The sequence below is a fragment of the Pleurodeles waltl genome, chromosome 2_2 (genome assembly GCF_031143425.1).
Source record: "Pleurodeles waltl isolate 20211129_DDA chromosome 2_2, aPleWal1.hap1.20221129, whole genome shotgun sequence".
Classification (NCBI taxonomy): Eukaryota; Metazoa; Chordata; class Amphibia; order Caudata; family Salamandridae; genus Pleurodeles; species Pleurodeles waltl.
Genome location: NC_090439.1, coordinates 1,140,348,682 through 1,140,375,182, shown reverse-complemented (window position 1 = coordinate 1,140,375,182; position 26,501 = coordinate 1,140,348,682). Strand labels below are relative to the sequence as shown.

Genomic DNA, 26,501 nt, shown 5'->3' with positions numbered 1-26,501 from the left:
ACACGAATAGAGTCCCGGGTGTTACAGGCATTGCGATACAAGGGACAGGCGCACATGGGACATGATACTTGGGAAACGCTTGTCACTAGACTGGAAATTAAGAATGATGAGCGCCCGCCGTGAATTAAGGGAATATGGTAACCACGTCTGTAGGGTGGCGCGTTTGGAGTTTTCATGCAGAGTGGGAGGGCACCGGGCAGTTGGAAGGGGCCTTTGTATATGGTAGTGTGCTGATGTTGAGCTTCCCGGAATGCCAACAAAAGATTGTTTATATCCAGTTGATTGAACCCCCGTATGTGTACAGCATTATAATGGACAAGCCGAACTGGATTACATGTTTGTAATGGGATGTAATAACGAGCTGAGGGGTGAGATGTGCAATAGAATAGATCCACACAAAACATGCAGGCAGCCGGAGGTGACACATGATACATGTTATTGTACTGTACCTTGTAACTATTTTGCTCCGTGAGTGTATCGCTTGCTACCACTTGGAAAGTTTGTACAATGAATCAGCAATTAACTGCGTTGTTGACTATTGGAGAATGGAATACTCTGATCCAGTTTTTGATATCTGCATCTGTAACTGATTACATGTGTTGAAAACAATAAAATAGATATATAAAAAAAAGGTACACTGGTTTGGAGTTTGGAGTTGCAGAAACAGTGCCTGCTGGGAGTTGCAGTTAGGTCCCTCTCTGTACTATGCACAGTAGACAAATGGTATCCCCCCAGGTGAGTAAAGTTCATTTGTGGGTTGATACACAGGTGTATGTGGTCACAGGTACACTGGTCTGGTGTTTGGAGTTGCGGAAACAGGGCCTATTGGAAACTGTAGCCCGCTAACTCCCTCTACTTCACACAGTAAACAAATGGTATCTCCATAGGTGAGTAAACCTCATTTGTTAGTTGATACACAGGTGTATTTCGTAACAGACACATTGATATGTTGTCTGGTGTTACAGAAACAGTGCTTGCTGGGAGTTGCAGTTAGATCACTCTCTCTCCTACAACACATATTATACAAATGGGCATTACATATCTGTATACAGACTGCATTTAAGGTTTGGGCATACATTTACCTGTTGAGACATACTATGAGAGCTGGGATTGTTGTTGTATATTGAAAGACTTACAGGTCCCATTTGGAACAATGACATGTGATGGACCTTAGCAGCTGTAATGTTGGGTCCAACAATACAGATTGACAGTGTGAATGTTGGTGTGGTACATGAATAAGACAGTGGCAAAAGGGGCGGTATGAGCATGCATGACAGGGAAAGAGATGTAATGGGGCACTGGGAGGGCCACTGTCAGTCTTCTTGGCCTGCAGCTGGTGCCTAGAGACCAGGGAACGCACATTGCCCCTGAGGTCAATCCACCTCTTCCTGATGCCGTCCTTTGTGCACAGGGTGGTGCCTATAGCATTCACTCTGTCCACTATCCTGTTCCACATTTCCATTTTCCTCCTGAGAGGAGAATGCTGGACTTGGAATCCAAACAATTGTGGCTCTACTCTAATGATTTCGTCCACCATGACTTTTAACTCATCCTCAAACAAATGTGGGTTTTTGGAACCTGGCAGGGTGGAGAAAAAAAAACGGATGTCAGTGACTTATTGAACAGGGGAAGTGCATAAGGGCATGAATGGACAAAAGTGCGTGCAGGGTGTTGTATGTATGGTGAAATAATTGGGGTGGTCAGATGGGAAAATGATGCTGAGTTGTTGGTCGTGCATTGGAAATGCGACGGATTGTGGTCTGCGAAGGGGTGTGTTTTATAGTGTCCTTTGCAGGTGTGTTCACTGTGACAATGTGTGTCAGCTGTATTGTTTTCAAATTCATCCAGTGTGCAGTTGTCTCTTACTTTGCAGACCGCGAACCGCTGTGGTTCAGACCACCATTGGCTGACCATCATGAAGGAATCACCACAGCGAATGTGTGCTTGTATTATGCTCAGTGGTTTGTCGCAGGGCTGATAGCGCAGTTGGTTGGACTGCCTATTTCCAGGCCGCTGTGCCGCTGGGAGTCTGCCATTTTTGCTTGGGGGTCAGTTGTCCTGCCTGTGTAACTTGTAATAGGGCGGTCTGGAAGACCGCCAACATGGCAGTCTTTTCAGGATCACCAACATGGCGGTCTGGCAGTCTGACTGCAACTCGTAATGAGGCCCTATATCTCTACAAGGCAGAGCAGTGCTATACATAATGCTATACATAATGATTACACTCCCAAAATTCCTCTACATACCCCAAAATAGTCCCCATGAGGTATCGGATGACTTTTTCGGGTTGGTGGAATCCACCACACATACACTAGATGGTGAGGAACCGCAAAAATCCTATCAAGCCCTGATGCAAGGGCCATATGAGGGGATTACTCCCCCAAAATCTTAAATACTACTGCTTGGCGACCCAACTGCTGGTGACAAATGAATGGGCCTCTGCTTCTCAAACAAAACCGATGTTGATGGCTAACAGAGAGGCGATGGGCCCTGTGAGTTAAGATCCCCAGGGTGTGGAAAACAGCCATAAGAGTGATCGAATGGAGGTAGCAGTTCCACTATGAGAAACAGATATACTTGCTAAGATGCAGCACCTGGATGCGTGCCACCAGTGGGACCTTATATGCCTGGCCAAGGTGGCGAACATCCTGAAAGAGGGCGGGATGGTACCATTTGCGGAACTGCAGCCAAAATATGACATGCCTGATGGACAATTTATGAGATACCTCCAAGTAAAACAGACACTAGGGGGCATATTTATACTCCGTTTGCGCCGAATTAGCGTCATTTTTTTCGACGCAAATTCGGCGCAAAACTAACGCCATATTTATACTTTGGCGTTAGACGCGTCTAGCGCCAAAGTATGGGCAAATAGCGTCATTTTTTTGCGTGAACGCCTTCCTTGCGTTAATGAGATGCAAGGAAGGCGTTCCCGTCTAAAAAAATGACGGCGACGCAAATGCGTCGTATTTATACTCCCGGGCAAAAATCACGCCCGGGAGTGGTCGGGTCAAAAAACCCCGCATTTGCGCCACTTTTTAACGCCTGGGTCAGGGTAGGCGTTAAGGGGCCTGTGGGCTCAAAATGAGCCCACAGGTGCCCTCCCCTGCCCCCAGGGACCCCCCCTGCCACCCTTGCCCACCCCAGGAGGACACCCAAGGATGGAGGGACCCACCCCAGGGACATTCAGGTAAGTTCAGGTAAGTATAAACATTTTTTTTTTATTTATTTTTTTGGCATAGGGGGGCCTGATTTGTGCCCCCCTACATGCCACAATGCCCAATGACCATGCCCAGGGGACATAAGTCCCCTGGGCATGGCCATTGGGCAAGGAGGCATGACTCCTGTCTTTACTAAGACAGGAGTCATGTAAATGGCGTCTGGGCGTCGTTTAAAATGGCGCAAATCGGGTTAAGACGATTTTTTAGCGTCAACCTGACTTGCGCCATTTTTAAGACGCCCTAACGCCATTTTTCCCTACGCCGGCGCTGCCTGGTGTACGTGGTTTTTTTCCACGCACACCAGGCAGCGCCGGTCTGCTTGCGCCGGCTAACGCCATTCAATAAATACGGCGCCCGCATGGCGCTTCAGAATGGCGTTAGCAGGCGCAAAATTTTTTGACGCTAAACTGCGTTAGCGCAGTTTAGCGTCAAAAAGTATAAATACGGGCCTAGGGGGCATATTTATACTCCGTTTGCGCTGAATTAGCGTCGTTTTTTTCGACGCAAATTCGGCGCAAAACTAACGCCATATTTATACTTTGGCGTTAGACGCGTCTAGCGCCAAAGTATGGGCAAATAGCGTCATTTTTTTGCGTGAACGCCTTCCTTGCGTTAATGAGATGCAAGGAAGGCGTTCCCGTCTAAAAAAATTACGGCGACGCAAATGCGTCATATTTATACTCCCGGGCAAAAATCACGCCCGGGAGTGGTCGGGTCAAAAAACCCCGCATTTGCACCACTTTTTAACGCCTGGGTCAGGGTAGGCGTTAAGGGGCCTGTGGGCTCAAAATGAGCCCACAGGTGCCCTCCCCTGCCCCCAGGGACCCCCCCTGCCACCCTTGCCCACCCCAGGAGAACACCCAAGGATGGAGGGACCCACCCCAGGGACATTCAGGTAAGTTCAGGTAAGTATACATTTTTTTTAAAATATTTTTATTTGGGCATAGGGGGGCCTGATTTGTGCCCCCCTACATGCCACAATGCCCAATGACCATGCCCAGGGGACATAAGTCCCCTGGGCATGGCCATTGGGCAAGGGGGCATGACTCCTGTCTTTACTAAGACAGGAGTCATGTAAATGGCGTCTGGGCGTCGTTTAAAATGGCGCAAATCGGGTTAAGATGATTTTTTAGCGTCAACCTGACTTGCGCCATTTTTAAGACGCCCTAACGCCATTTTTCCCTACGCCGGCGCTGCCTGGTGTACGTGGTTTTTTTCCACGCACACCAGGCAGCGCCGGTCTGCTTGCGCCGGCTAACGCCATTCAATAAATACGGCGCCCGCATGGCGCTTCAGAATGGCGTTAGCCGGCGCAAAATTTTTTGACGCTAAACTGCGTTAGCGCAGTTTAGCGTCAAAAAGTATAAATACGGGCCTAGGGGGCATATTTATACTCCGTTTGCGCCAAATTAGCGTCGTTTTTTTCAACGCAAATTCGGCGCAAAACTAACGCCATATTTATACTTTGGCGTTAGACGCGTCTAGCGCCAAAGTATGGGCAAATAGCGTAATTTTTTGGCGTGAACGCCTTCCTTGCGTTAATGAGATGCAAGGAAGGCGTTCCCGTCGAAAAAAATGACGGCGACGCAAATGCGTCGTATTTATACTCCCGGGCAAAAATCACGCCCGGGAGTGGTCGGGTCAAAAAACCCTGCATTTGCGCCACTTTTTAACGCCTGGGTCAGGGTAGGCGTTAAGGGGCCTGTGGGCTCAAAATGAGCCCACAGGTGCCCTCCCCTGCCCCCAGGGACCCCCCCTGCCACCCTTGCCCACCCCAGGAGGACACCCAAGGATGGAGGGACCCACCCCAGGGACATTCAGGTAAGTTCAGGTAAGTATAAAAAAAAAAAATTATATATTTTTTTTGGCATAGGGGGGCCTGATTTGTGCCCCCCTACATGCCACAATGCCCAATGACCATGCCCAGGGGACATAAGTCCCCTGGGCATGGCCATTGGGCAAGGGGGCATGACTCCTGTCTTTACTAAGACAGGAGTCATGTAAATGGCGTCTGGGCGTCGTTTAAAATGGCGCAAATCGGGTTAAGACGATTTTTTAGCGTCAACCTGACTTGCGCCATTTTTAAGACGCCCTAACGCCATTTTTCCCTACGCCGGCGCTGCCTGGTGTACGTGTTTTTTTTCCACGCACACCAGGCAGCGCCGGTCTGGTTGCGCCGGCTAACGCCATTCAATAAATACAGCGCCCGCATGGTGCTTCAGCGTTAGCCTGCGCAAAATTTTTTGACGCTAAACTGCGTTAGCGCAGTTTAGCGTCAAAAAGTATAAATACGGGCCTAAAAGACTACACAGACTTATTGGTGAACGTAGCAAAAGAGACTTTGTTGGAGTTTTGGAGCCTGGCAGCGCCGTTACATAAACATGCAATCCCACACATCTATTGAATACTTGTGACAAAATATCAACACCCCATTATTTTACACAAAGCCTATTACAGTAGAACAAAGTTATTTCAGATAGGTAGAGTCAGTGATGCTAGGGGCCAGATGTAGGTAGACAGCAAATTGCGACTTGCAATTTGCGAGTCAGAGCGACTAGCAAATTGCAACTCGCAATTTGCTATGCAGAAAGGTGTCTCAGACACCTTCTGCGACTCGCTATGGGGTCGCAAAGACCCATCTCATTAATATTAATATTGCGACTCCATAGCGAGTTTGGACATTCACGGGGATGGTGGCCTGCTGGAGACAGCAGACCACCATGTCCGTGACTGCTTTTAAATAAAGCAGTTTTTTTTTCTATCTGCAGCCCGTTTTCCTTAAAGGAAAACGAGCTGCACATAGAAAAATTCCCGAAACCTTTTTTTTTTTTTTTCAGAGTAGGCAGTGGTCCATTGGACCACTGCCTGCTCTGAAAAAATAATTTTGTGATCATTCACAAAAGGGAAGGGGTCCCATGGGGACCCCTTCCCGTTTGCGAATGAGTTACCATCCACTTCAAGTGGATGGTAACTGCGAGGTGATTTGCGACCACTTTCGCGGTCGCAAATCAACTTACATCGCGGTGCGAGTCGCAAATAGGAAGGGAACACCCCTTCCTATTTGCGAGTCGGAAATGCATTTTGCGAGTCGGTTCCGACTCGCAAAATGCGTTTCTGCATCGCGGGCGGGCATTAGCGCCTCGCAAACGGCGTTTTTTTACGTTTGCGAGGCGCTAATGCCTTGCTGCATCTGGCCCTAGGTGCCTTAAGGGATGCGGCAAGCCAGGAACTTTTGTTGACACGCTGTGGAGCTGCCCTTGACTACGGATATTTTGATAGCGAGTGCAGCACTGCACATCAGAGGTGGTAGAGTACAAGATAACACTCACAATGCCCTTGACACTGCTGGGATTATGGGGCAAGCCTGAACCTGTACCTGATGAATCTGTATCAGTCTGAAATTGGACACCTGTGCCCAGAAGTCTAGCTACTAGGTCCGTAGGTGAGGAAGTCCAACGATTTTACACGTCCCAACTTTTCAGACTTTCTGGGGCAGTTCCTCCTAGCCACTTCTAAGGCTCCCAGAACCTCAGCGTAGCAAATACTGACCAGGCCCACTGCAGTAGATGCCACTAGCAAGGTCTAATCCATTTCCATTTGTAACTGACCCACTGGTCACTGCATGAAAGAGGCCTCTTGCAGCCTGCTGCCACAGAAAAGCTCTGCCAACTGACACCTGTAGTCCACCTCTTTGTCCTACATACAGGTGGGAACAGGTCCAGCCCTTCTTGTCTCCACACAGGTCACAGACAGCAGGTCCAGTCCCCTTCTGTCCTGCTTAAGTTCCAGTAAATGCTCTGAGGAGTTTGTGGTGAGGTGCTACCTTTGTTCAAATCCCCAGCCAGTGGCTGGGGGTGAGTTCTGGGCACTCTGGGGGTCATTCAGACCTTGGCGGATGGCGGAGGCCGTCCGCCAAGGTACTGCCGACAAATGACCGCACCGCGGTCAAAAGACCGCAGCGGCCATTCAAACATTTCCGCTGGGCCGGCGGGCGCTCTCCAAAAGAGCGCCCGCCGGCCCAGCGGAAATGCCCCTGCAACGAGGACGCCGGCTCAGAATTGAGCCGGCGTAGTTGCAGGGGTGCGACGGGTGCAGTTGCACCCGTCACGTATTTCAGTGTCTGCAAAGCAGACACTGAAATACTTTGTGGGGCCCTCTTACGGGGGCCCCTCGGCACCCCCTACCGCCATCCTGTTCATGGCGGGTTTCCCGCCATGAACAGGATGGCGGTAGGGGGTGTCTGAATCCCCATGGCGGCGGAGCGCGCTCCGCCGCCATGGAGGATTCAATGGGGCAGCGGTAAACCGGCGGGAGACCGCCGGTTTACCCTTTCTGACCGCGGCTGAACCGCCGCGGTCAGAATGCCCTTGGGAGCACCGCCAGCCTGTTGGCGGTGCTCCCGTGGTCGGTGACCCTGGCGGTCACCGGCCGCCAGGGTCAGAATGAACCCCTCTGTGTTCAATGGCAAAAAAAAATCCCAAGGACTAATCTTTCCACTTTTCCTGCGCATCCTGTTGGACTCACCCAAACTATCCCACAGTGTATCATTCTCAGTAAAACATAGAATGTAAAAATCTTTCTACCCCTTGAGGGAACTTGTGGCACACCTACGGGTGTGCTTAAGGTAATGAGCGGTCCCTTCCCTCTTAACCACTTCATATGTTGGTTATGGGGTAGTCTCCCTCTGCCGCTCAGACTAAAGGCAGGAGGCTAAGTGTGTTTTGGAACCAAATGACCCCTCTCTCCTCCTGGCATCATTTTTCACTAAACTAGAAAAGCAAAGGTCTCTCCTGGTTCCTTTTAAAATGAACTTCCTGGGCACTCCTAAACTGCCCTGCTTGGCTTAATCTGTGTTACATTCCCCCGCCACACCATCCTGCCAGTCCCAAGACATTTTCTACGTCCTAAGAGTGATATTTCACACCTCATCAACACAGTGGTTGCAGGCTAGCTACAGGCAAACCAATGCTTATTAGCCTGCAGGAGCTTTAGGCAGGGAAAGTATCAATTTTTAAAAGTCAAAAATGCATCCTTACTTTTGAATTGAATTTTATTAAATAGTAAAAACAGTGTTTGAACCGTATCTGTAATTTATTCCAAACTCAATATACAGAATTAATATTAGGCCTGGGCTAAATTTAAATGAGGCTGACGTAATTCACATAATTTCAAAACTTTTGCTTTACGCTTGTTCCTGTGAAATTACCACAATTACTCCATCACATCAAATTGTGTAGTTATGTGCTGTTCGCTATACAAAATTTACCATGAACGCACAGGAACAACAGAATGTGAGTGGCTTTTGTTCGCGGTTCTTTTGTTTCTTTTGCGCTTTTTTTTGCGCAAAATACACCTTCGATTTAAAAATTGCCACCTGGATACATTTCACACTAAATATAGCACTAAATGACAGATTTCGATGCTCATGGAACTTGAAATGTCACTTGAAATTGTGTGAATTTTGCAAACCCATAATTAAACAATAACATACTTACGTTTTTTCTTCAAAGAACTAGTTATAGCCCTAATAGTGAAAGTGTCTGTTGGAATCCAGTCTCTGTAGGAACATGAAAAGATTAAGGCCAGATGTACGACTGTATGTTTTGCGACTCGCAATTTGTGATTCATTTGCGAGTCGCAAAATACGACAGTTTGTGACTGCTTTTTCAATAAGGCAGTTTTTTTTTTTAAATGCAGCCTTAAAGGAAAACTGGATACATTTCTAACAAAAAAATGAAAAGTTTTCTTTTCATTTTTTCAGAGCAGGCAGTGGTCCATTTGACCATGACCTGCTCTGAAAAAATATTTTTGCTTCCATTCACAAAGGGGAAGAGGTCTCCGCTGGACCTCTTCTCATTTGCGAATGGGTTACCAACAATTTGAAATTGGTGGTATATGTGATTGTTTTGCGTCTGCAATTGCGGTCACAAAACAATCGTACATGCCACTGCGATTCGCAATTAGGAAGGGACGCTCTTGGAACACCCCTTCCTGATTTCGAGTCGCTGTCCCTATTTTTGAGTCAGTATTTGCATGCGGGCTTGCAAAATAGGGATGGTACATTAGAAAAGGCCATTTTGCGGTCACAAAAGTTGAAATTTGCCTTTTGTGACTGCAAAATCACTTCGTACATCGGGCACCAAATTGTTACATGTTCCACTTTTAAATGCCATTCACCCTACCTCATGGGCTACAAAGCCTACTTAGGGGTGACTGACTTAGTATTTAAAGGTACGTTTCCCTCCTATCAAAGTATTTATTTTGACAGGTCTGTCTGCAGGTTTAATAGCTGCAGGAGTCAGGCTACACATGTATGCCTGAAGCCATATTCTTATTGTCAGCCAAGTGAATGACACATTACCTGCCGCAGCCCACAGATGGCATTTAACTTTTTATGCACCAAATACGAAGGCCCTTCTGAAACTTTAAATATGCCAATAGACTATTTGCCAATTTTATCATGTTTTAGGGTTCAACGCACATGCACTGCATACCGGACAGCAGTTTCCCCAGTGCGCAGAGTCCAAAAACCAGCAGCATCATTGCACAAAAAACGGCGATGGCCACACAAAGAGTCATTTTCTCATTTATAGTACTACCAATATGACTGGTGCCTAGAGGCACAAGGGCCTACAGTGCACTATTTAAGTGCCTACTCAGTCACTCTTTCAATAATGTATTTGTGATGTTTGTTGCCTTTGTTCAGAAGTACAATCCTTCTTCTGCCATACTGCACAGGTGCATTGACTCAGCTATTTACATAGCATTCTGTTTAGCCATGATAGATGTATCAGGTGGAGAACAGCTTCATTGGTTGAACTTCAAGGACTCTCTAAATTGGATATTTGTAGTGATGTTGCACGGTTGCATTCATTCAAACTCAGTACCTTCACGTTGCGGAATCTTTCCACTACTACCTTGGTCCTAAATTCATCTGGACAGTGGTCAAACAAGGACTGCTTTGTGGTTTAATGTTCTCTAGCACATGAAGGAAGTCTTACTGTAAGCAAAGGAATTGATCACATGTCCTTTTCATTCAATCAATGAGCAATCATCATAATTATATTTAAGTGCAGTAAACCAGCAGTCACCATCCTCTCTGCCATAGTTTACACATCTACATGCTCTACTTATGCATTACCCTCAGAGATGTTGATATCCAGGCAGGAAAATAATTTTATCTTGTTAAAGTCTATGTCCCTCCGAGTAACTATCATACCTTTTTCCTAAAGAAAATGTTACTTGGTTGGCACTAGTATTTTGACATCCATTTAATTTTGCTTGGTATACTTTACCATGAAATCTCTGTAGTAGAGTTTGGGCAGAGTTGGACATGCACAGGATACCTCAAGGTGAGCAAGTAAAGATAAAAAGCATCTCTAACATTTTTTATTTACATTAATATTATATATGGAATTGGATAATTAATGAAAGTAACAATTCATGAATTCCTTAACATTGTAATATCCTCAAATTGGTTCCTCACTCTACATGATCAAATGGAGGTTTAAAATATTTGAATCTATAGTAGATTCCTTTTCTTCTAGGTTTTCAGCTTTCACCTAGATTGATTGTTAATTTAGGGTTGCATGAATGTATGAGTATATTTAAAATGGAGCAGACTTTTTTGAGGGTGGTGATTCCTAATGAGTAATGGTGTAGTGCTCCCTGAAGATGGATTCTTCAACTTCTCTGTGAAATACAGGAGAACTGGGGCAGGTCTGGTGCTGACCTGGATATTGTTCAAACATTGGGAAGGTCTGTCTTCACTTAAAACAAATATTACAAAGAACTTGAGAAGTATTACAAAAACTTTGAGAAGTATTTCAAGGGTTTTGCGAAGTATTATGAAGACCTTTAGAAGTTTTCAAAAACTTGAGAGGTCTGTAAAAGAACAATATTGATATATCAAAGTTTCTTTCTACCACATCAGTGATAGTGAATCGAAGAGTCAGGATCACTCATGATTACCCTAACTTGAAAGTAGTTCTTTACGGTGACCTTTCTGCATATCTGTCTACTTATTTTCCTGCCACCTTCCTGCCTGTCTGATTTTCTGAATACCTGTCTGTTTGCATTATTGCCTCCGTCCTTTTCTTTCTTCCTGTTTGCTTTTCTGCCTGGCTTCCTGCCTGCCTGTGTGTTTGTCTGCCTGCTTGTTTGCTTGCCTTACTGCCTATTTACATGCCTGGATAACTCACTGCCTGCTCAACTGCTTGCATCTCTCTTTGCCTGCCTACCTACCTGCTTCCTATCTGTCTGCTTGCCTGCTCCCCAATTTGCCTGTCTGTCTGTTTGTCTTGCTGTTTGTCTGCCTGCCTGCCTGCTCACCTCCTCTGTATTCCTGCAGGCCTGGCTGTCCTGTATTGGTTTCCTGTTTCTGCTTGTCTGTGATCTTACATAACCGTGTACTTGCTTGATTCTCTGTCATCCGAATCAATCATGTATAAACAGTAGACCAATAGTACATTTCTCTGATTCATTGTAGGTAAAACTTTCATTGGATTGAAGATCGTGGAAACCTTACTACGAAATAATAGGTACTGGAATACAGACAAAAGCTGCATTCTTGTTGTGTGCTACACAAACCATGCCCTGGACCAGTTTTTGGAAGGTAGTACACCTTTTAGTATGTTTTTTTGTTTGATCTTACAATTGACATGTATCGCTCACTAAGCAGATTAGAATTACCCGGATAAATTGCAGATTGTGGATGTACAGATCAGATGAGGATAAGGGAAGTGGCTGCACTTAGTGACAGGTGTGTCTTTTACTGAGAAAATCATTCAGCTGATCCGCCTTCCATCCACTCAGTTAAATATCACTGTCCTCCTGGATCTTAAAAAAGCAATTATGAAAGAAGAAAATAAAAGTTACTTACCTGTAACTGTGGTTCTCCAGTATTGGTATCTTTCACAGGTTCACATGCTTGAATCATTCCCTGTCATTGAAGTGGGAGTCCCACGGTACATAGAAAGCAGTAAATAAATTTTTTACATTGAAGTTAATGGAAAAAAACATTCACTTTAATAGCTTATCAGTGTTATTAGAAATGACCCAAAGTCCAGCCAATCAGGCAAGAGCACCTTTTAGAACCCTCACCACAGAGGCTCCAGCCTCTCAGATTTTCTAGCATAAGTGATGTATAGAAGAATAAGACATGAGGCGAACCTCTCTGGGGAGGAGGGTGGGTCGCATGTGAATCTATGAAAGATATCAATACTGGAGAACCACAGTTACAGGTAAGTAACCTATTTTCTTCTCCAGTACTGGGTTATGTTTCATAGATTCACATGGTTTAATCAGAATAATTAGCAGTAAACATAATAATAATACATATATATATATATATATATATATATATATATATATATATATATATATATATATATTTATATATATATATATATATATATATATATATATATATCAAATAGAGGATGGTGGGAAAAAATAATAAGTGTCTCAACTTATGCAAATAAATTCTGTAGAACCGCTCGTCCTACTGCTGCGTCCATCCTGTCTGCAGCATCGAGGCAGTAGTGCTGAGAGAAGGTGTGCCTACTAAACCAAGTTGCTGCTCTACATATTTGTTGTATAGGCACTCCTGCGAAGAGAGCTGCAGAGGTGGAGACAGCTCTGGTGGAGTGGGCTTTGACCTTGTTTGTCAATGGTTTTCCTGCTAGCTGTTGACAAAATTGTATGGCAGCGGCGATCCACCGAGTTATAGTCTGTTTAGTAACAGGATAGCCCTTTTTTAGTTATCCATAGCCTACAAACAATTGATCTGCTTTGCGAAAGCTGCTAGTCTTTTGGATGTGGAATTTGAGACATAGCATGATATGTAGGGAATGTAGCGCTCCTTCTGCTGGAGTTTGAGGATTTGGGAAAAAAGTTTTCAATATTACTGGTTCCTTCAGATGAAAGTCCGAAGGAACTTTGGGGGTAAATTTTGAATTAGTACTGAAGATGACAGTGTCAGACTGAGATTAGAGAAAAGGCTGAGTGATTGTGAATGTCTGGATGTCACTGACCCTCCTTGCTGAAGTAAGTGCTAGGAGAAGCGCTGTCTTCCAGGAAATGTAGTGAATGCAAGACTTCTGTGAGCCATTCAATGGTTTGTAAACAGCTGTCCTTGCACGGGGCGTGTAATGCCTCCGCATTAAATTTGGCTTGTTATCTGAAGGGAGTCTCAGTCCCCTTGATTAGACCTGTGTTCCAGGTGCGCTCCAATGGCAGCTATGTGCTCCTTAACAGGGAGAGCTGTTGTGGAATGCGAGCCGGAATAGTTTACGTCGTTTCGGTCTCCCAAATTGTTACATGCTGTGGGAATGTCCTTTTTCCCCCTACGCAGTTTCAATGAGCAGCAGACGTTTGGCCTCATATTGCTACTCCTGATGGGAATTCTGACAAGTTGAGCAGACTAAAGTCTTTATTGTTTCAAAAACATGTGGCTTTCATCTGCACGCAAGACCTGTGCGCTTCAGGTTGCGAGGTCATAGGGTCAAATGGATGCTTCATCAATTGTGAAAGTACAACATTGAGAAGCCAGGGAGGAGGAGGGATTTTTACTGGAGGAAACAACCTGAATAGTCCCTTAAGAAATTGTTTTACTATTCTGGAGGATCATAAAATGGAGAATTCACGGTACAGTGAAATCTAGAAATGGATGAGTGGGAAAGACCCAATTTTGCCAAGTGAAGAAGATACGGAAGTATCTGTTCTGGAACAGATGTGACAGGGTGGACATCGGAATCCTTACACCACATACAGAATCTTTTCCATTTGAGTTTGTATGTTTTATTTTTAGTCTGGGCTCTAGCATTAGCGAGCACTTCATGACAATCGGTTGGAATATTTAGCTCAGCAAATTCACTGAATTCAGGAGCCAGGCCGATAACCAAAGAGAAGTCAGGTTAGGAGAAGCCCTGTGAACCAAAACAGGTGTGGCCACTTGGGAGCTATCAGTAACAGCTGACAAGGTTCCATCTTCATTTTCTTTAGAAATCTTGGGATCAGTGGAAGCGGGGGAAAAGTGTACGCATAGATTCCTGACCATTTGAAAATGCATTCCCCGCGACCCTCTCTGCAGTTGCCAGCTTGCGTAGTACTGGCATTTTTTGTTTTCCTTTGTCGCGAATAAGTCAAAACTGTGCTTGCCCCAGTGAAGAAAAAGATGATTGAGAGTTGGCTGGTTGAGCTCCCACTTGTGGCAGGTTTTCGTGGTTGTAGTAGGTAGTGACGTATCTCCAGTACACGCGTAAAGTGGTGTCCCTGTACTCACAAAGTCCAGTTAAGTGGGCCTGGAGTTTGTGGGGCCACCTATGCTAGTGCAGGGTTGGCCTCACACGCAGGTACCTGCACCCTGCCCTCTGGGCAGGGAGGGCCTACCATAGGGATGACTTACAGTGACCTGGAGTGAAAATGGGTGCATGCAACCGTTTCACGCAGACTGCAATGGCAGGCCTGCAGAACCCTTTGCAATACTCTGGGTACCTAGGTACCAAATACTTGGGACTTACATGGGTGTACCAGTATGCCAATTGTCGGAAGAAAAAGGTACCGTTACCAATTTAGGAAGGAGAAAGCATAGTCACTGGGGTCCTGTTTAGCAGGATCCCAGTGAACACAGTCAAACACCCTGACAATCAGACAGGAAAAAAAGGGGTAATCATGCCAAGAAAGAGGGTATTCTCCTACAGTGGCCAATATTCTCTCTTCTTAGGGTTGAACGCCTGTTCTAGACTTATTGCCAAACACACCAACCTAGGCCAATCAATGCAGACACTTTCTCAGATTACTTAAAAACTTTGCTAGTTGAGAGCGGTACGTGTACATGGGATAACCCATTCTTATCTGAATGGATTAACTGAGGCATTAGTGGGAGAAGTCTGTATGCTAATACTTTGCTCAAGATTTTATAATGCTTCTTCAGTATGGACAACAGTATATATAAGAAGCCATTTCCGCTAGCTCATGGCTTGGCTTGAGAACTGACTTAACCACTGCCTCTCTGGTCATAGGGGGTAGGCACCCCTTGGTTGTCGCTGCTTTGTATAGTTTAAGTAACGTGGATACCAGTATTGATTTGTGGGAGGCATAAAACTCAATTGGTAGCCCGGCTGGTAGCCCATCGGTTCCTGGAGTCTTCCTTTATGCCAGTGGGTGGATTGCTTGGCATATCTCTTGTTCCGTGATAGGGCTCCCAGTGCTTCCACCTGTTCTTGATTAGGGCGGGTGGTACCATTTCCTCCAGGAACCTATCTAGAAGGTCTTTATCAGTGATTGTGGTATTAGGATAGAGTTCTGCAAAGTAGTGTTAATGGTCTCTTGTGTATGCACTGCTTCTCCCTGTCGGGTTCATATTTTTGTGATTGGGGTAACTGAAGGTGAGTGGTTTAAAGGCCATGCCTTAGCCTCCCCACTATATCTCCTTTTTGTGTACTGTCTCTATGTACCTCATCTGTTTCTATGTAGCTAATCCGATGTATCCAATTGCTCAGTGTATTTTCCCTTTCCCTGTTAAGTTCCTCTGTTAATGCTGTGTCCCAGATCACTGTTTTCTCCAGATCTTCGAGGGATCGTTCAGCCCGGTTAAGGCTCGCATCCAGCGCTCCTCTTGCCCTTTCGTGGTTTGAATACATGCTCCTGGTATAACATCTTTAAATGCTTCCCATTCTATGATCAAGGAGGAAGTCATAACTTCATTGTCTTGTAAGCAGTTTTGAATTGCCTGCTTCAATTCATCTCTAACCACTGGATCTTCTAACCATTCCAGCTGTGGACTCCACATGAGTATAGTAGTAGGTATCCTGCACCATTTCAAATCTGCATCCAATGGGCTATAATCAGATAGAGTTTTACCCAAATACTCTATTTGACAGATTTCCATTCTGAGCATCCCAGAGCAGACCATTTGTGTAGGAGGCTGGCCTGGCTTGTAGTGGGTACCAGAGGTACTTACACCTTGTGCCAGGTCCAGTTATCCCTTATTAGCGTAGAAGAGGTGTTTCTAGCAGCTTAGGCAGATAGAAAGTAGCTATGGCAAAGCAGCTTAGGCTGAACTAGGAGACATGTAAAGCTCCTACTATACCACTGGTGTCATATGCACAATATCATAAGAAAACACAATACACAGATATACTAAAAATAAAGGTACTTTATTTTTATGACAATATGCCAAAAGTATATCAGTGAGTACCCTCAGTATGAGGATAAGATATATACACAAGATATATGTACACAAACCAAACTTAGGTAAGTAATAGCAAGAAGAGTAATGCAAACAGTGTAGAATTACAATAGATTGCAATAGGAGCACATAGGTATAGGGGCAACACAAACCCTATACTCCAAAAGTGGAATGCGAACTACAAATGGACCCCAAATCTATGTGAGCTTGTAGAGGGTCACAGAGATATGAAAAATAGCCAACCCCAAGACCCTGAAAGGTAGGTCTAAAGTGCACCTACTACTCCCAGAGAGCACAGAAGTCGTGATAGGGGGATTCTGCAGGAAGAACAAACACCAGCAATGCAACAACAGTGGATTTCCGGACCTGAGTACCTGTAAGACAAGGGACCAAGTCCAATAGCTGCGACAGTGTCGAGAGTGGGCAGGAGCCCAGGAAATGCCAGCTGAGGGTACAAAGAAGCTGCCACCGGATGGAAGAAGCTTGGAGTTCTGCAAGAAAGAAGAGAGCTAGGGACTTCTCCTTTGGAAGACGGATGTCCCACGTCACGATGAAGCTTGCAGAGGTGTTCCCACGCAGAAAGACAGCAAACAAGCCTTGCTAGCTGCAAGGGTCTCAGTAGAGGTTTTTGGGTGCTGCTGTGGCCCAGGAGGGACCAGGATGTTGCCACTTGGAGGAGGAGACAGAAGGGGCGCCCAACAACTCAGGGAGCCCTCACAGAAGCAGGCAGCACATGCAAAAGTACCTGAACCGGCACTTGGAAGGAAAGTGAACCGGAGTCCACACGAAGTCACAAAAGGGAGTTCCACGACGCCGGAGGACAACTCAGAAGGTTGTGCACTGCAGGATAGAGTGTCGGGGACCCAGGCTTAGCTGTGCACGAAGGAAATCCTGGAAGAGTGCACAGGAGCCGGAGCAGCTGCAAATCACGCGGTACCCAGCAATGTAGTCTAGAGTGGGGAGGCAAAGACTTACCCCCACCAAACTTGGACTGAAGAGTCACTGGACTGTGGGAGCCACTTGGACAGTGTTGCTGAGTTCCAGGGACCACGCTTGTCACGATAAGAGGGGACCCAGAGGACCAGTGTTGCAGTCTTTTGGTGCCTGCGTTAGCAGGGGGAAGATTCCTTCGACCCACAGGAGATTTCTTCAGAGCTCCTGGTGCAGGGCGGAGGCAGGCTACCCGCAGAGCATGCACCAACTGGAAACAGTCGAGAAAGCCGGCAGGATGAGGCGATACAAGGATGCTAGTAGTAGCCTTGCTACTTTGTTGCGGTTTTGCAGGCGTCCTGAGCAGTCAGCGGTCGATCCTTTGGTAGAAGGTGAAGAGGGAGATGCAGAGGAACTCTGGTGAGCTCTTGCATTCGTTATCTAAAGAATTCCCCAAACCAGAGACCCTAAATAGCCAGAAAAGGAGGTTTGGCTACCAAGGAAGGAGGATTGGCTACCAAGAGAGGTAAGAGGCTATCAGAAGGAGCCTCTGACGTCACCTGCTGGCACTGGCCACTCAGAGCAGTCTAGTGTGCCCCCAACACCTCTGTTTCCAAGATGGCAGATGTCTGGGACACACTGGAGGAGCTTTGGGCACCTCCCCTGGGAGGTGCAGGTCAGGGGAGTAGTCACTCCCCTTTCCTTTGTCCAGTTTCGCGCCAGAGCAGGGCTGGGGGATCCCTGAACCGGTGTAGACTGGCTTATGCAGAGAGGGGCACCATCTGTGCCCATCAAAGCATTTCCAGAGGCTGGGGGAGGGTACTGCTCCCCAGCCTTCACACCTATTTCCAAAGGGAGAGGGTGTAACACCCTCTCTCAGAGGAAATCCTTTGTTCTGCCTTCCTGGGCCAGGGCTGCCTGGACCCCAGGAGGGCAGAAACCTTTCTGAGGGGTTGGCAGCTGCAGCTGCAGTGGAGACCCCGGAAAGGCAGTTTGGCAGTACCCTGGTACTATGCTAGAGACCCAGGGGATCTGACAATTCCATGATCTTAGACATGTTACATGGCCATGTTCGGAGTTACCATTGTGACGCTATACATACATAGTGACCTATGTATAGTGCACGCGTGTAATGGTGTCCCCGCACTCACAAAGTCCGGGGAATTTGCCCTGAACGATGTGGGGGCACCTTGGCTAGTGCCAGGGTACCCACACACTAAGTAACTTTGCACCCAACCTTCACCAGGTGAAGGTTAGACATATAGGTGACTTATAAGTTACTTAAGTGCAGTGGTAAATGGCTGTGAAATAACGTGGACGTTATTTCACTCAGGCTGCACTGGCAGGCATGTGTAAGAATTGTCAGAGCTCCCTATGGGTGGCAAAAGAAATGCTGCAGCCCATAGGGATCTCCTGGAACCCCAATACCCTGGGTACCTCAGTACCATATACTAGGGAATTATATGGGTGTTCCAGTATGCCAATGTGAATTGGTAAATTTAGTCACTTTAGCCTGTTAGTGACAAATTTGGAAAGCAGAGAAAGCATAACCACTGAGGATATGGTTAGCAGAGCCTCAGTGATACAGTTAGGCATCACACAGGGTCTCATACAGGGCACATACTTATGAGCACTGGGCCCTGCCTGGCAGGGCCCCAGTGACACATAGACTAAAACAACATATATACAGTGCAATATGGGGGTAACATGCCAGGGAAGATGGTACTTTCCTACAATTTGGTCCAACCTAACATGGACCGGATCGTGTTCCCAAGATCCTGATATGTTCAGCAGGAGGAAGATCCTTCTCCTACTTAGCAGCCTGGACATGGAACACTGCCCCTCAAGCTCAGGCAGACCACTTCTCTGAAGCAGTTCAGGAAGGACCTCAAGACCGAGCTCTTCGACCGAGCAGCACACCTATATTCAGCGCCTTAAGACCCTATAGGTGATTAGCCGTGCTTTACAAATCCATGATTGATTGATTGAGTGCGGAATAGACAAAAAGGAGTGTTTCTGCATGCCCTCTACTGCAGTAGACCTCTATCAGGTTCAATCATCTTTCTAGAGCCTTGGCATCATGGGCCACTGGCCCACCCAGTAGCACTGGGTGTGAGTGGTGGATATCCATGTTCAAGCCACAGTTAAACTTTCATTCAAATACCCACAGACTATCAGCCCAGGTTGCTAGTTTCTGTGACAATATGTGTTTGCCCCACCTTAAAATCCTCCTGAATCTTCCCTCAATGCCTCCCCCTTTAGTGTAAGTGTTCCCCATTTCCTAGTACCCCCCTCTGCCCCTCCCACATTCACTACTATGATATATCCTTATGCGTGGCGAGATCTCTGCTGTCAGGGTGGAGCTCTATGCATAGAAAAGATGGGAAACATGAAGGTGAAGACCTCAGCATATAGGTATGTGAATAGCATTTTGTGGTAGGTTGGTAGTACTATTGTAGTAGTACCAAGCATACTACAGAGGGCACAATGTATATTATAAATAGGAATAGCATACATTAATCAACATTGGATTTATCTGGTATATTGGAGTATATAAATATCTACACATGCATACAAAGTCAGATTTAAACATTCTAAGCAAACAACACTGGTTTGACATGAAAGGTAGATGTTGGTGGCAAGGAGCAGTGTTGGATTGTTTTTTGTCTCGCATCCTGGCACATCCTACTTCCTTGGTCCTGGGTCTCAAGAGGTGGGGGAGCAGGACAAATAGTGCCTGGACACGGGCCCCACACCCACCAGCCCAACCTTCTAGACAGTGAAGTTCAAGGTTTTTGGCTCAGTATTTTCTCCCATAATGGCCTAAAGGGGGCTGGCCTTAGCTGTGAGGCACAGGTCAGACGGTGGAAAAATACACATCTTCTGAGGGTGGACCTTCTGCTTGCTGGAGTGCAGGTTCACATTAAGAAGATATGTGGGGGAAAGTGAGGAAACGTTACTTGTATATGCTTCATCTAGTTTAATGATGAGACTGACTCTTCATCTGCAGATCTTCTCGGGCAGAAACACCTTGTTTAATAGGGAGAGTATGATGACGGACGTTCATGAACTGGGAACAGTACAGATCCAGGGCCCACTTATTTGACTTGTTAGTGAGATGGCATGATGTGTGGCCCTAAGATGGAGAAAGTAGGTTAATAGGCCTATTTACTTCAACAGACATGTGTTCTTTCAACAGTTTCCCAGCGAAGGCACTAGATATCTGTGGGGTAGGCAGCCCACAAGGAGGTGACTTGTAAATTGCTCTTCTGTTCGGGTGCACCAGATGACAATGGAATCTAGTGTGAGGTACCAGGGAGACGGGTGCACCAGGTGACGATGGATTCCGGCGGGAGGTACCAGGCAGGTGAACCTTCTGTAGTGTGTAATAAGGAGCTGAGTGCACCAGATCACGATGGAATCTGGTGTGAGGTACCAGGTAGACGGGTGCACCAGATCACAATGGAATCTGGTGTGAGGTACCAGGCAGGTGAACCTTCCATAGTGTGTAACAAGGAGGCGGGTGCACCAGTGACGATGGAATCTGGCTGGAGGTACCAGCAGGTGAACCTTCCGTAGTGTGTAAAAAGGAGATGGGTGCACCAGATGACGATGGAATCTGGTGTGAGGTACCGGAGAGACAGGTGCACCAGGTGACAATGGAATCTGGTGGGAGGTACCAGGGAGACGGGTGCACCAGGTGACGATGGAATCTGGTGTGAGGTACCAGGAAGACGGGTGCACCAGATGACGATGGAATCTGGCGGGAGGTACCAGCAGGTGAACCTTCCGTAGTGTGTAACAAGGAGACGGGTGCACCAGATGACGATGGAATCTGGTGTGAGATACCAGGCAGTTGAACCTTCCATACTGTGTAACAAGGAGACGAGTGCACCAGGTGATGATGGAATCTGGTGGGAGGTACCAGGGAGACGGGTGCATCAGGTGACAATGGACGCTGGTGGGGAGTCACAGGCAGGTGAAATGTCCGTAGTGTGTAACAAGTAGATGGGTGCAGCAGGTGGCAATGGAACCTGGTGGGAGGTACCAGGGAGACAGGTGCACCAGGTGACAATGGAATCTGGTGTGAGGTAACAGGCGGACGGGTGCACCAGGTAATAATGGAATCTGGCGAGAGGTACCAGGCAGGGGAACCTTCTATAGTGTGTAACAAGGTGACGGGTTCACCGGACGATGATAGAATCTGGTGTGAGGTACCAGGCAGGTGAACCTTCCGTAGTGTGTAACAAGGAGACAGGAACACCAGGTGACAATGGAATCTGGTGGGAGGTACCAGGCAGGTGAAACTTCTGTAGTGTGTAACAAGGAGACGGGTGCACCAGGTGTTGATGGAATCTGGTGGGAGGTACCAGGCAGGTAAACCTTCTGTAGTGTGTAACAAGGACACAGGTGCATCAGGTGATGATGGAATCTGGTGGGAGGTACCAGGGAGACGGGTGCATCAGGTGACAATGGACGCTGGTGGGGAGTCACAGGCAGGTGAAATGTCCGTAGTGTGTAACAAGTAGATGGGTGCAGCAGGTGGCAATGGAACCTGGTGGGAGGTACCAGGGAGACAGGTGCACCAGGTGACAATGGAATCTGGTGTGAGGTAACAGGCAGGAGAACCTTCTGTAGTGTGTTACAAGGAGACGGGTGCACCAGGTGACAATGGAATCTGGTGGGAGGTACCAGGGAGATGGGTGCACCAGTTGACAATGGAAGCTGGTGGGGAGTCCCAGGCAGGTGAACCTTCCGTAGTGTGTAACAAGGAGACGGGTGCACCAGGTGACAATGGAATCTGGTGGGAGGTACCAGGGAGATGGGTGCACCAGTTGACAATGGAAGCTGGTGGGGAGTCTCAGGCAGGTGAACCTTCCGTAGTGTGTAACAAGGAGACGGGTGCACCAGGTGACTAGGGAATCTGGCAGGAAGTACCAGGCAGGTGAACCTTCCCTAGTGTGTAACAAGGAGATGGGTGCACCAGGTGACAATGGAATCTGGTGGAAGGTACCAGGCAGACGGGTGCACCAGGTGACAATGGAATCTGGCGGGAGGTACCAGGCAGATGAACCTTCTGTAGTGTGTAACAAGGAGACGGGTGCACCAGGTGACGATGGAATCTGGTAGGAGGTACCAGGCAGAAGGGTGCACCAGGTGACAATGGAGCTGGCGGGGAGTCCCAGGTAGGTGAACCTTCCATAGTGTGTAACAAGGAGACAGGTGCACCAGGTGACGATGGAATCTAGTGGGAGTTACCAGGGAGACAGGTGTACCAGGAGACAATGGAATCTGGTGGGAGGTACCTGGCAGGTGAACCTTCGGTAGTGTGTTACAAGGAGACGGGTGCACCAGGTGATGATGGAATCTTGTGTGAAGTACCAGGGAGAAGGGTGCACCAGGTGGCAATGGAATCTGGCAGGAGGTACCAGGCAGGTGAACCTTCCGTAGTGTGTAACAAGGAGATGGGCGCAACAGGTGATGATGGAATCTGGTGTGAGGTACCAGGGAGACGGGAGCACCAGGTGACAATGGAGGCTGGCGGGGAGTCCCAAGCAGGTGAGCCTTTCGTAGTGTGTAACAAGAAGACGGGTGCACCAGGTGACAATGGAATCAGGCGGGAGGTACCAGGCAGATGAACCTTCCGTAGTGTGCAACAAGGAGACGAGTGCACCAAGTGACGATGAAATCTGGTGGGAGGTACCAGGCAGACAGGTGCACCAGGTGACGATGGAATCTGGTGGGAGGTACCAGGTAGATGGGTACACCAGGTGATAATGGAATCTGGTGGGAGGTACTAGGCAGGTGAACCTTCGATTGTGTGTAACAAGGAGACGGGTGCACCAGGTGATGATGGAATCTGGTGTGAGGTACCAGGCAGGAGAACCTTCTGTAGTGTGTTACAAGGAGACAGGTGCACCAGGTGACGAAAGAATCTGGTGGGAGGTACCAGGGAGATGGGTGCACCAGGTGACAATGGAGGCTGGCGGAGAGTCCCAGGAAGGTGAACCTTCTGTAGTGTGTAACAAGGAGACGGGTGCACCAGGTGACTATGGAATCTGGTGTGAGGTACCAGGGAGGCTGGTGCACCAGGTGACAATGGAATCTGGCGGGACGTACCAGGCAGGTAAACCTTCCCTAGTGTGTAACAAGGAGATAAGTGCACCAAGTGACAATGGAATCTGTTGGAAGGTACCAGGCAGATGGGTACACCAGGTGACAATGGAATCTGGCAGGAGGTACCAGGCAAATGAACCTTCTGTAGTGTGTAACAAGGAGAGGGGGTGCACCAGGTGACGATGGAATCTGGCAGGAGGTACTAGGGAGACGGGTGCACTGGGTGACAATGGAATCTGGCGGGAGGTACCAGGCAGGTGAACCTTTGGTAGTGTGTAACAAGGAGACGGGTGCACTAGGTGATGATGGAATCTGGTGTGAAGTACCAGGGAGAGGGGTGCATCAGGTGACAATGGAATCTGGGGGGAGGTACCAGCCAGGTGAACCTTCTGTAGCGTGTAACAAGGAGATGGGTGCAACAGGTGACAATGGAATCTGGTGTGAGGTACCAGGGAGACGGGAGCACCAGGTGACAATGGAGGCTGGCGGGGAGTCCCAGGCAGGTGAGCCTTCTGTAGTGTGTAACAAGAAGACGGGTGCACCAGGTGACAATGGACGCTTGCGGGGAGTCCCAGGCAGGTGAACCTACCGTAGTGTGTAACAAGGATTCTGGTGCACCAGGTGACGATGGAATCTGATGTGAGGTACCAGGCAGGTGAAACTTCTGTAGTGTGCAACAAGGAGACGGGTGCACCAGGTGCTGATGGAAGCTGGTGGGAGGTACCAGGTAGGTGAAGCTTCTGTAGTGTGTAACAAGGAGACGGGTGCAGCAGGTGATGATGGAATCTGGTGGGAGGTACCAGGGAGATGGGTGCACCAGGTGACATTGGAGGCTGGCGGGGAGTCCCAGGCAGGTGAAACTTCCGTAGTGTGTAATAAGGAGACGGGTGTAGCAGGTGACACTGGAATCTGGTGGGAGGTACCAGGCAGACAGGCGCACCAGGTGACGATGGAGTATGATGTGAGGTACCAGCAAGAGAACCTTCTGTAGTGTGTTACAAGGAGTTTGTGCACCAGGTGACGATGGAATCTGGTGTAAGGTACCAGGGAGACTGGTGAACCAGGTGACAATGGAGGCTGGCGGGGAGTCCCAGGCAGGTGAAACTTCTTTAGTGTGTAACAATGAGATGGGTGTAGCAGGTGACAATGGAATCTGGTGGGAGGTACCAGGCAGACAGGTGCACCAAGTGATGATGGAGTATAGTGTGAGGTACCAGCAGATGAACCTTCCGTAGTGTGTAACAAGGAGAGGGGGTGCACCAGGTGATGATGGAATCTGGTGTGAGGTACTAGGGAGACTGGTGAACCAGGTGACAATGGAGGCTGGCAGGGAGTCCCAGGCAGGTGAAACTTCTTTAGTACGGGTGCAACAGGTGACAATAGATTCTGGTGGTTTGTCGCAGGCAGATAAGCCTTCCATAGTGTGTAACAAGGAGACGGGTGCACCTGGTGACAATGAAATATGGTGTGAGGTACCAAGGAGAGGGGTGCACCAGGTGATGATGGAATCTGGCGGGAGGTATCAGGAAGGTGAACCTTCCGTAGTGTGTAACAAGGAGAAGGGCACACCAAGTGATGATGGAATATGGTGTGAAGTATCAGGAAGAGGGGTGCTCTAGGTGACAATGGAATCTGGTGGGAGGTACCAGTTAAGTGAACCTTACCGTAGTGTGTAACAAGGAGACGGGTGCACCAGGTGATAATGGAATCTGGTGTGAAGTTCTAGGGAGACGGGTGCACCAGGTGACAATGGAGGCTGGCAGGGAGTCCCAGGCAGGTGAACCTTCCGTAGTTTGTAACAAGGAGACGGGTGCACCAGGTGATGATGGAATCTGGTGGGAGGTACCAGGGAGAAGGTACCAGGCAGGTGAACCTTCCGTAGTGTTCAACAAGGAGATGGGTGCACCACGTGACAATGGAGGTTGGCGGGGAGTCCCAGGCAGGTGAGCCTTCTGTAGTGTGTAACAAGGAAACGGGTGCACCTGGTGATGATGGAATCTGGTGTGAGGTACAAGGGAGAGGGGTGCACCAGGTGACAATGAAATCTGGTGGGAGGTATCAGGCAGGTGAACCTTCGGTAGTGTGTAACAAGGAGACAGGTGCACCAAGTGACGATGGAATCTGGTGGGCGGTACCAGGCAGATGAACCTTCCATAGTGTGTAACAAGGAGACGGGTGCACCAGGCGGGGATGGATTCTGGTGTGAGGTACCAGGGAGACGGGTGCACCAGGTGACGATGGATTCTGGTGGGCGGTCCCAGGGAGACGGGTGCACCAGGTACTCACTTAAAACATTTTAAAAGATCCGTATCAAGAAAAAAATTGCTTTCTGCGTCCAGTGCCTATTTGAGATGAAGAATGTAATGTGCGAATATTCAAAGTACTATTCAAGTAAAACAGTGGGTGCGGCCTGGCAGTGCAGCGCTTCGTAGGAGGCGGAATCAGGCAGCAGTAGCATCTGGCGAGAGACAGGGTAATAGTCCTCTGGGCGCTGCCGAACCCGCCTCTGTGTGTGTTGTAGGGAGGGCAGCAGTAGGTCTCTCCACAGCCGGGCCCTGAAGCAGTACTAATGTCCCTGTTGTGCGCAGGAGTTCAGATCTGCAGGAATGTGTCCGATAACTTCGCCTGCAGGACGTCACTAAACCTGTGCAGGACTTAAAGCTCCTAACAGTGATTGATAAATATCTCCAATTCTCTCCTCAGGCATTCTTCAGTTCCAGAGTTCTGGGGTGGTTCGAATTGGCGGAAGGAGCAAAAATAAAAACATGGAGAGCTACTCCTTGAAGAACATTCGGGCTCGGCGACTGCACCAGGTGCTGCTCCCGTCGCAGAGAAGGCGCTTCTCTGAGGTACGAGCCCCCCGCGGCGTCAGCGAAGGCGCGCTGTTGCACCAGGTTCTCGTTCACACCTCGCCGCTCGTCCTCAGCTGAAGAGTGCTCAGGCCTCACGCGCACAATGTGTGTTACGCTGCTCTGGTACCATCCCAGTGTTTACAGCTCCCAGCCCGCCCTTCTCTGCTCTCTCCAGACACTATTCCCCAT

At 48.0% G+C, this 26,501-nt stretch overlaps 1 protein-coding gene across 1 annotated transcript in view; it reads left to right on the top strand.

The window, feature by feature from the left end:
* LOC138282969 (NFX1-type zinc finger-containing protein 1-like) overlaps window positions 1-26,501 on the top strand; it is a 459,320-nt gene that overhangs the window by 135,398 nt on the left and 297,421 nt on the right. Inside the window, exons 7-8 of the mRNA XM_069221050.1 lie at window positions 11,710-11,835; window positions 26,164-26,309. Of these exons, the coding sequence (XP_069077151.1) occupies window positions 11,710-11,835; window positions 26,164-26,309 (272 nt within the window). The remainder of the gene's footprint in view (window positions 1-11,709; window positions 11,836-26,163; window positions 26,310-26,501) is intronic.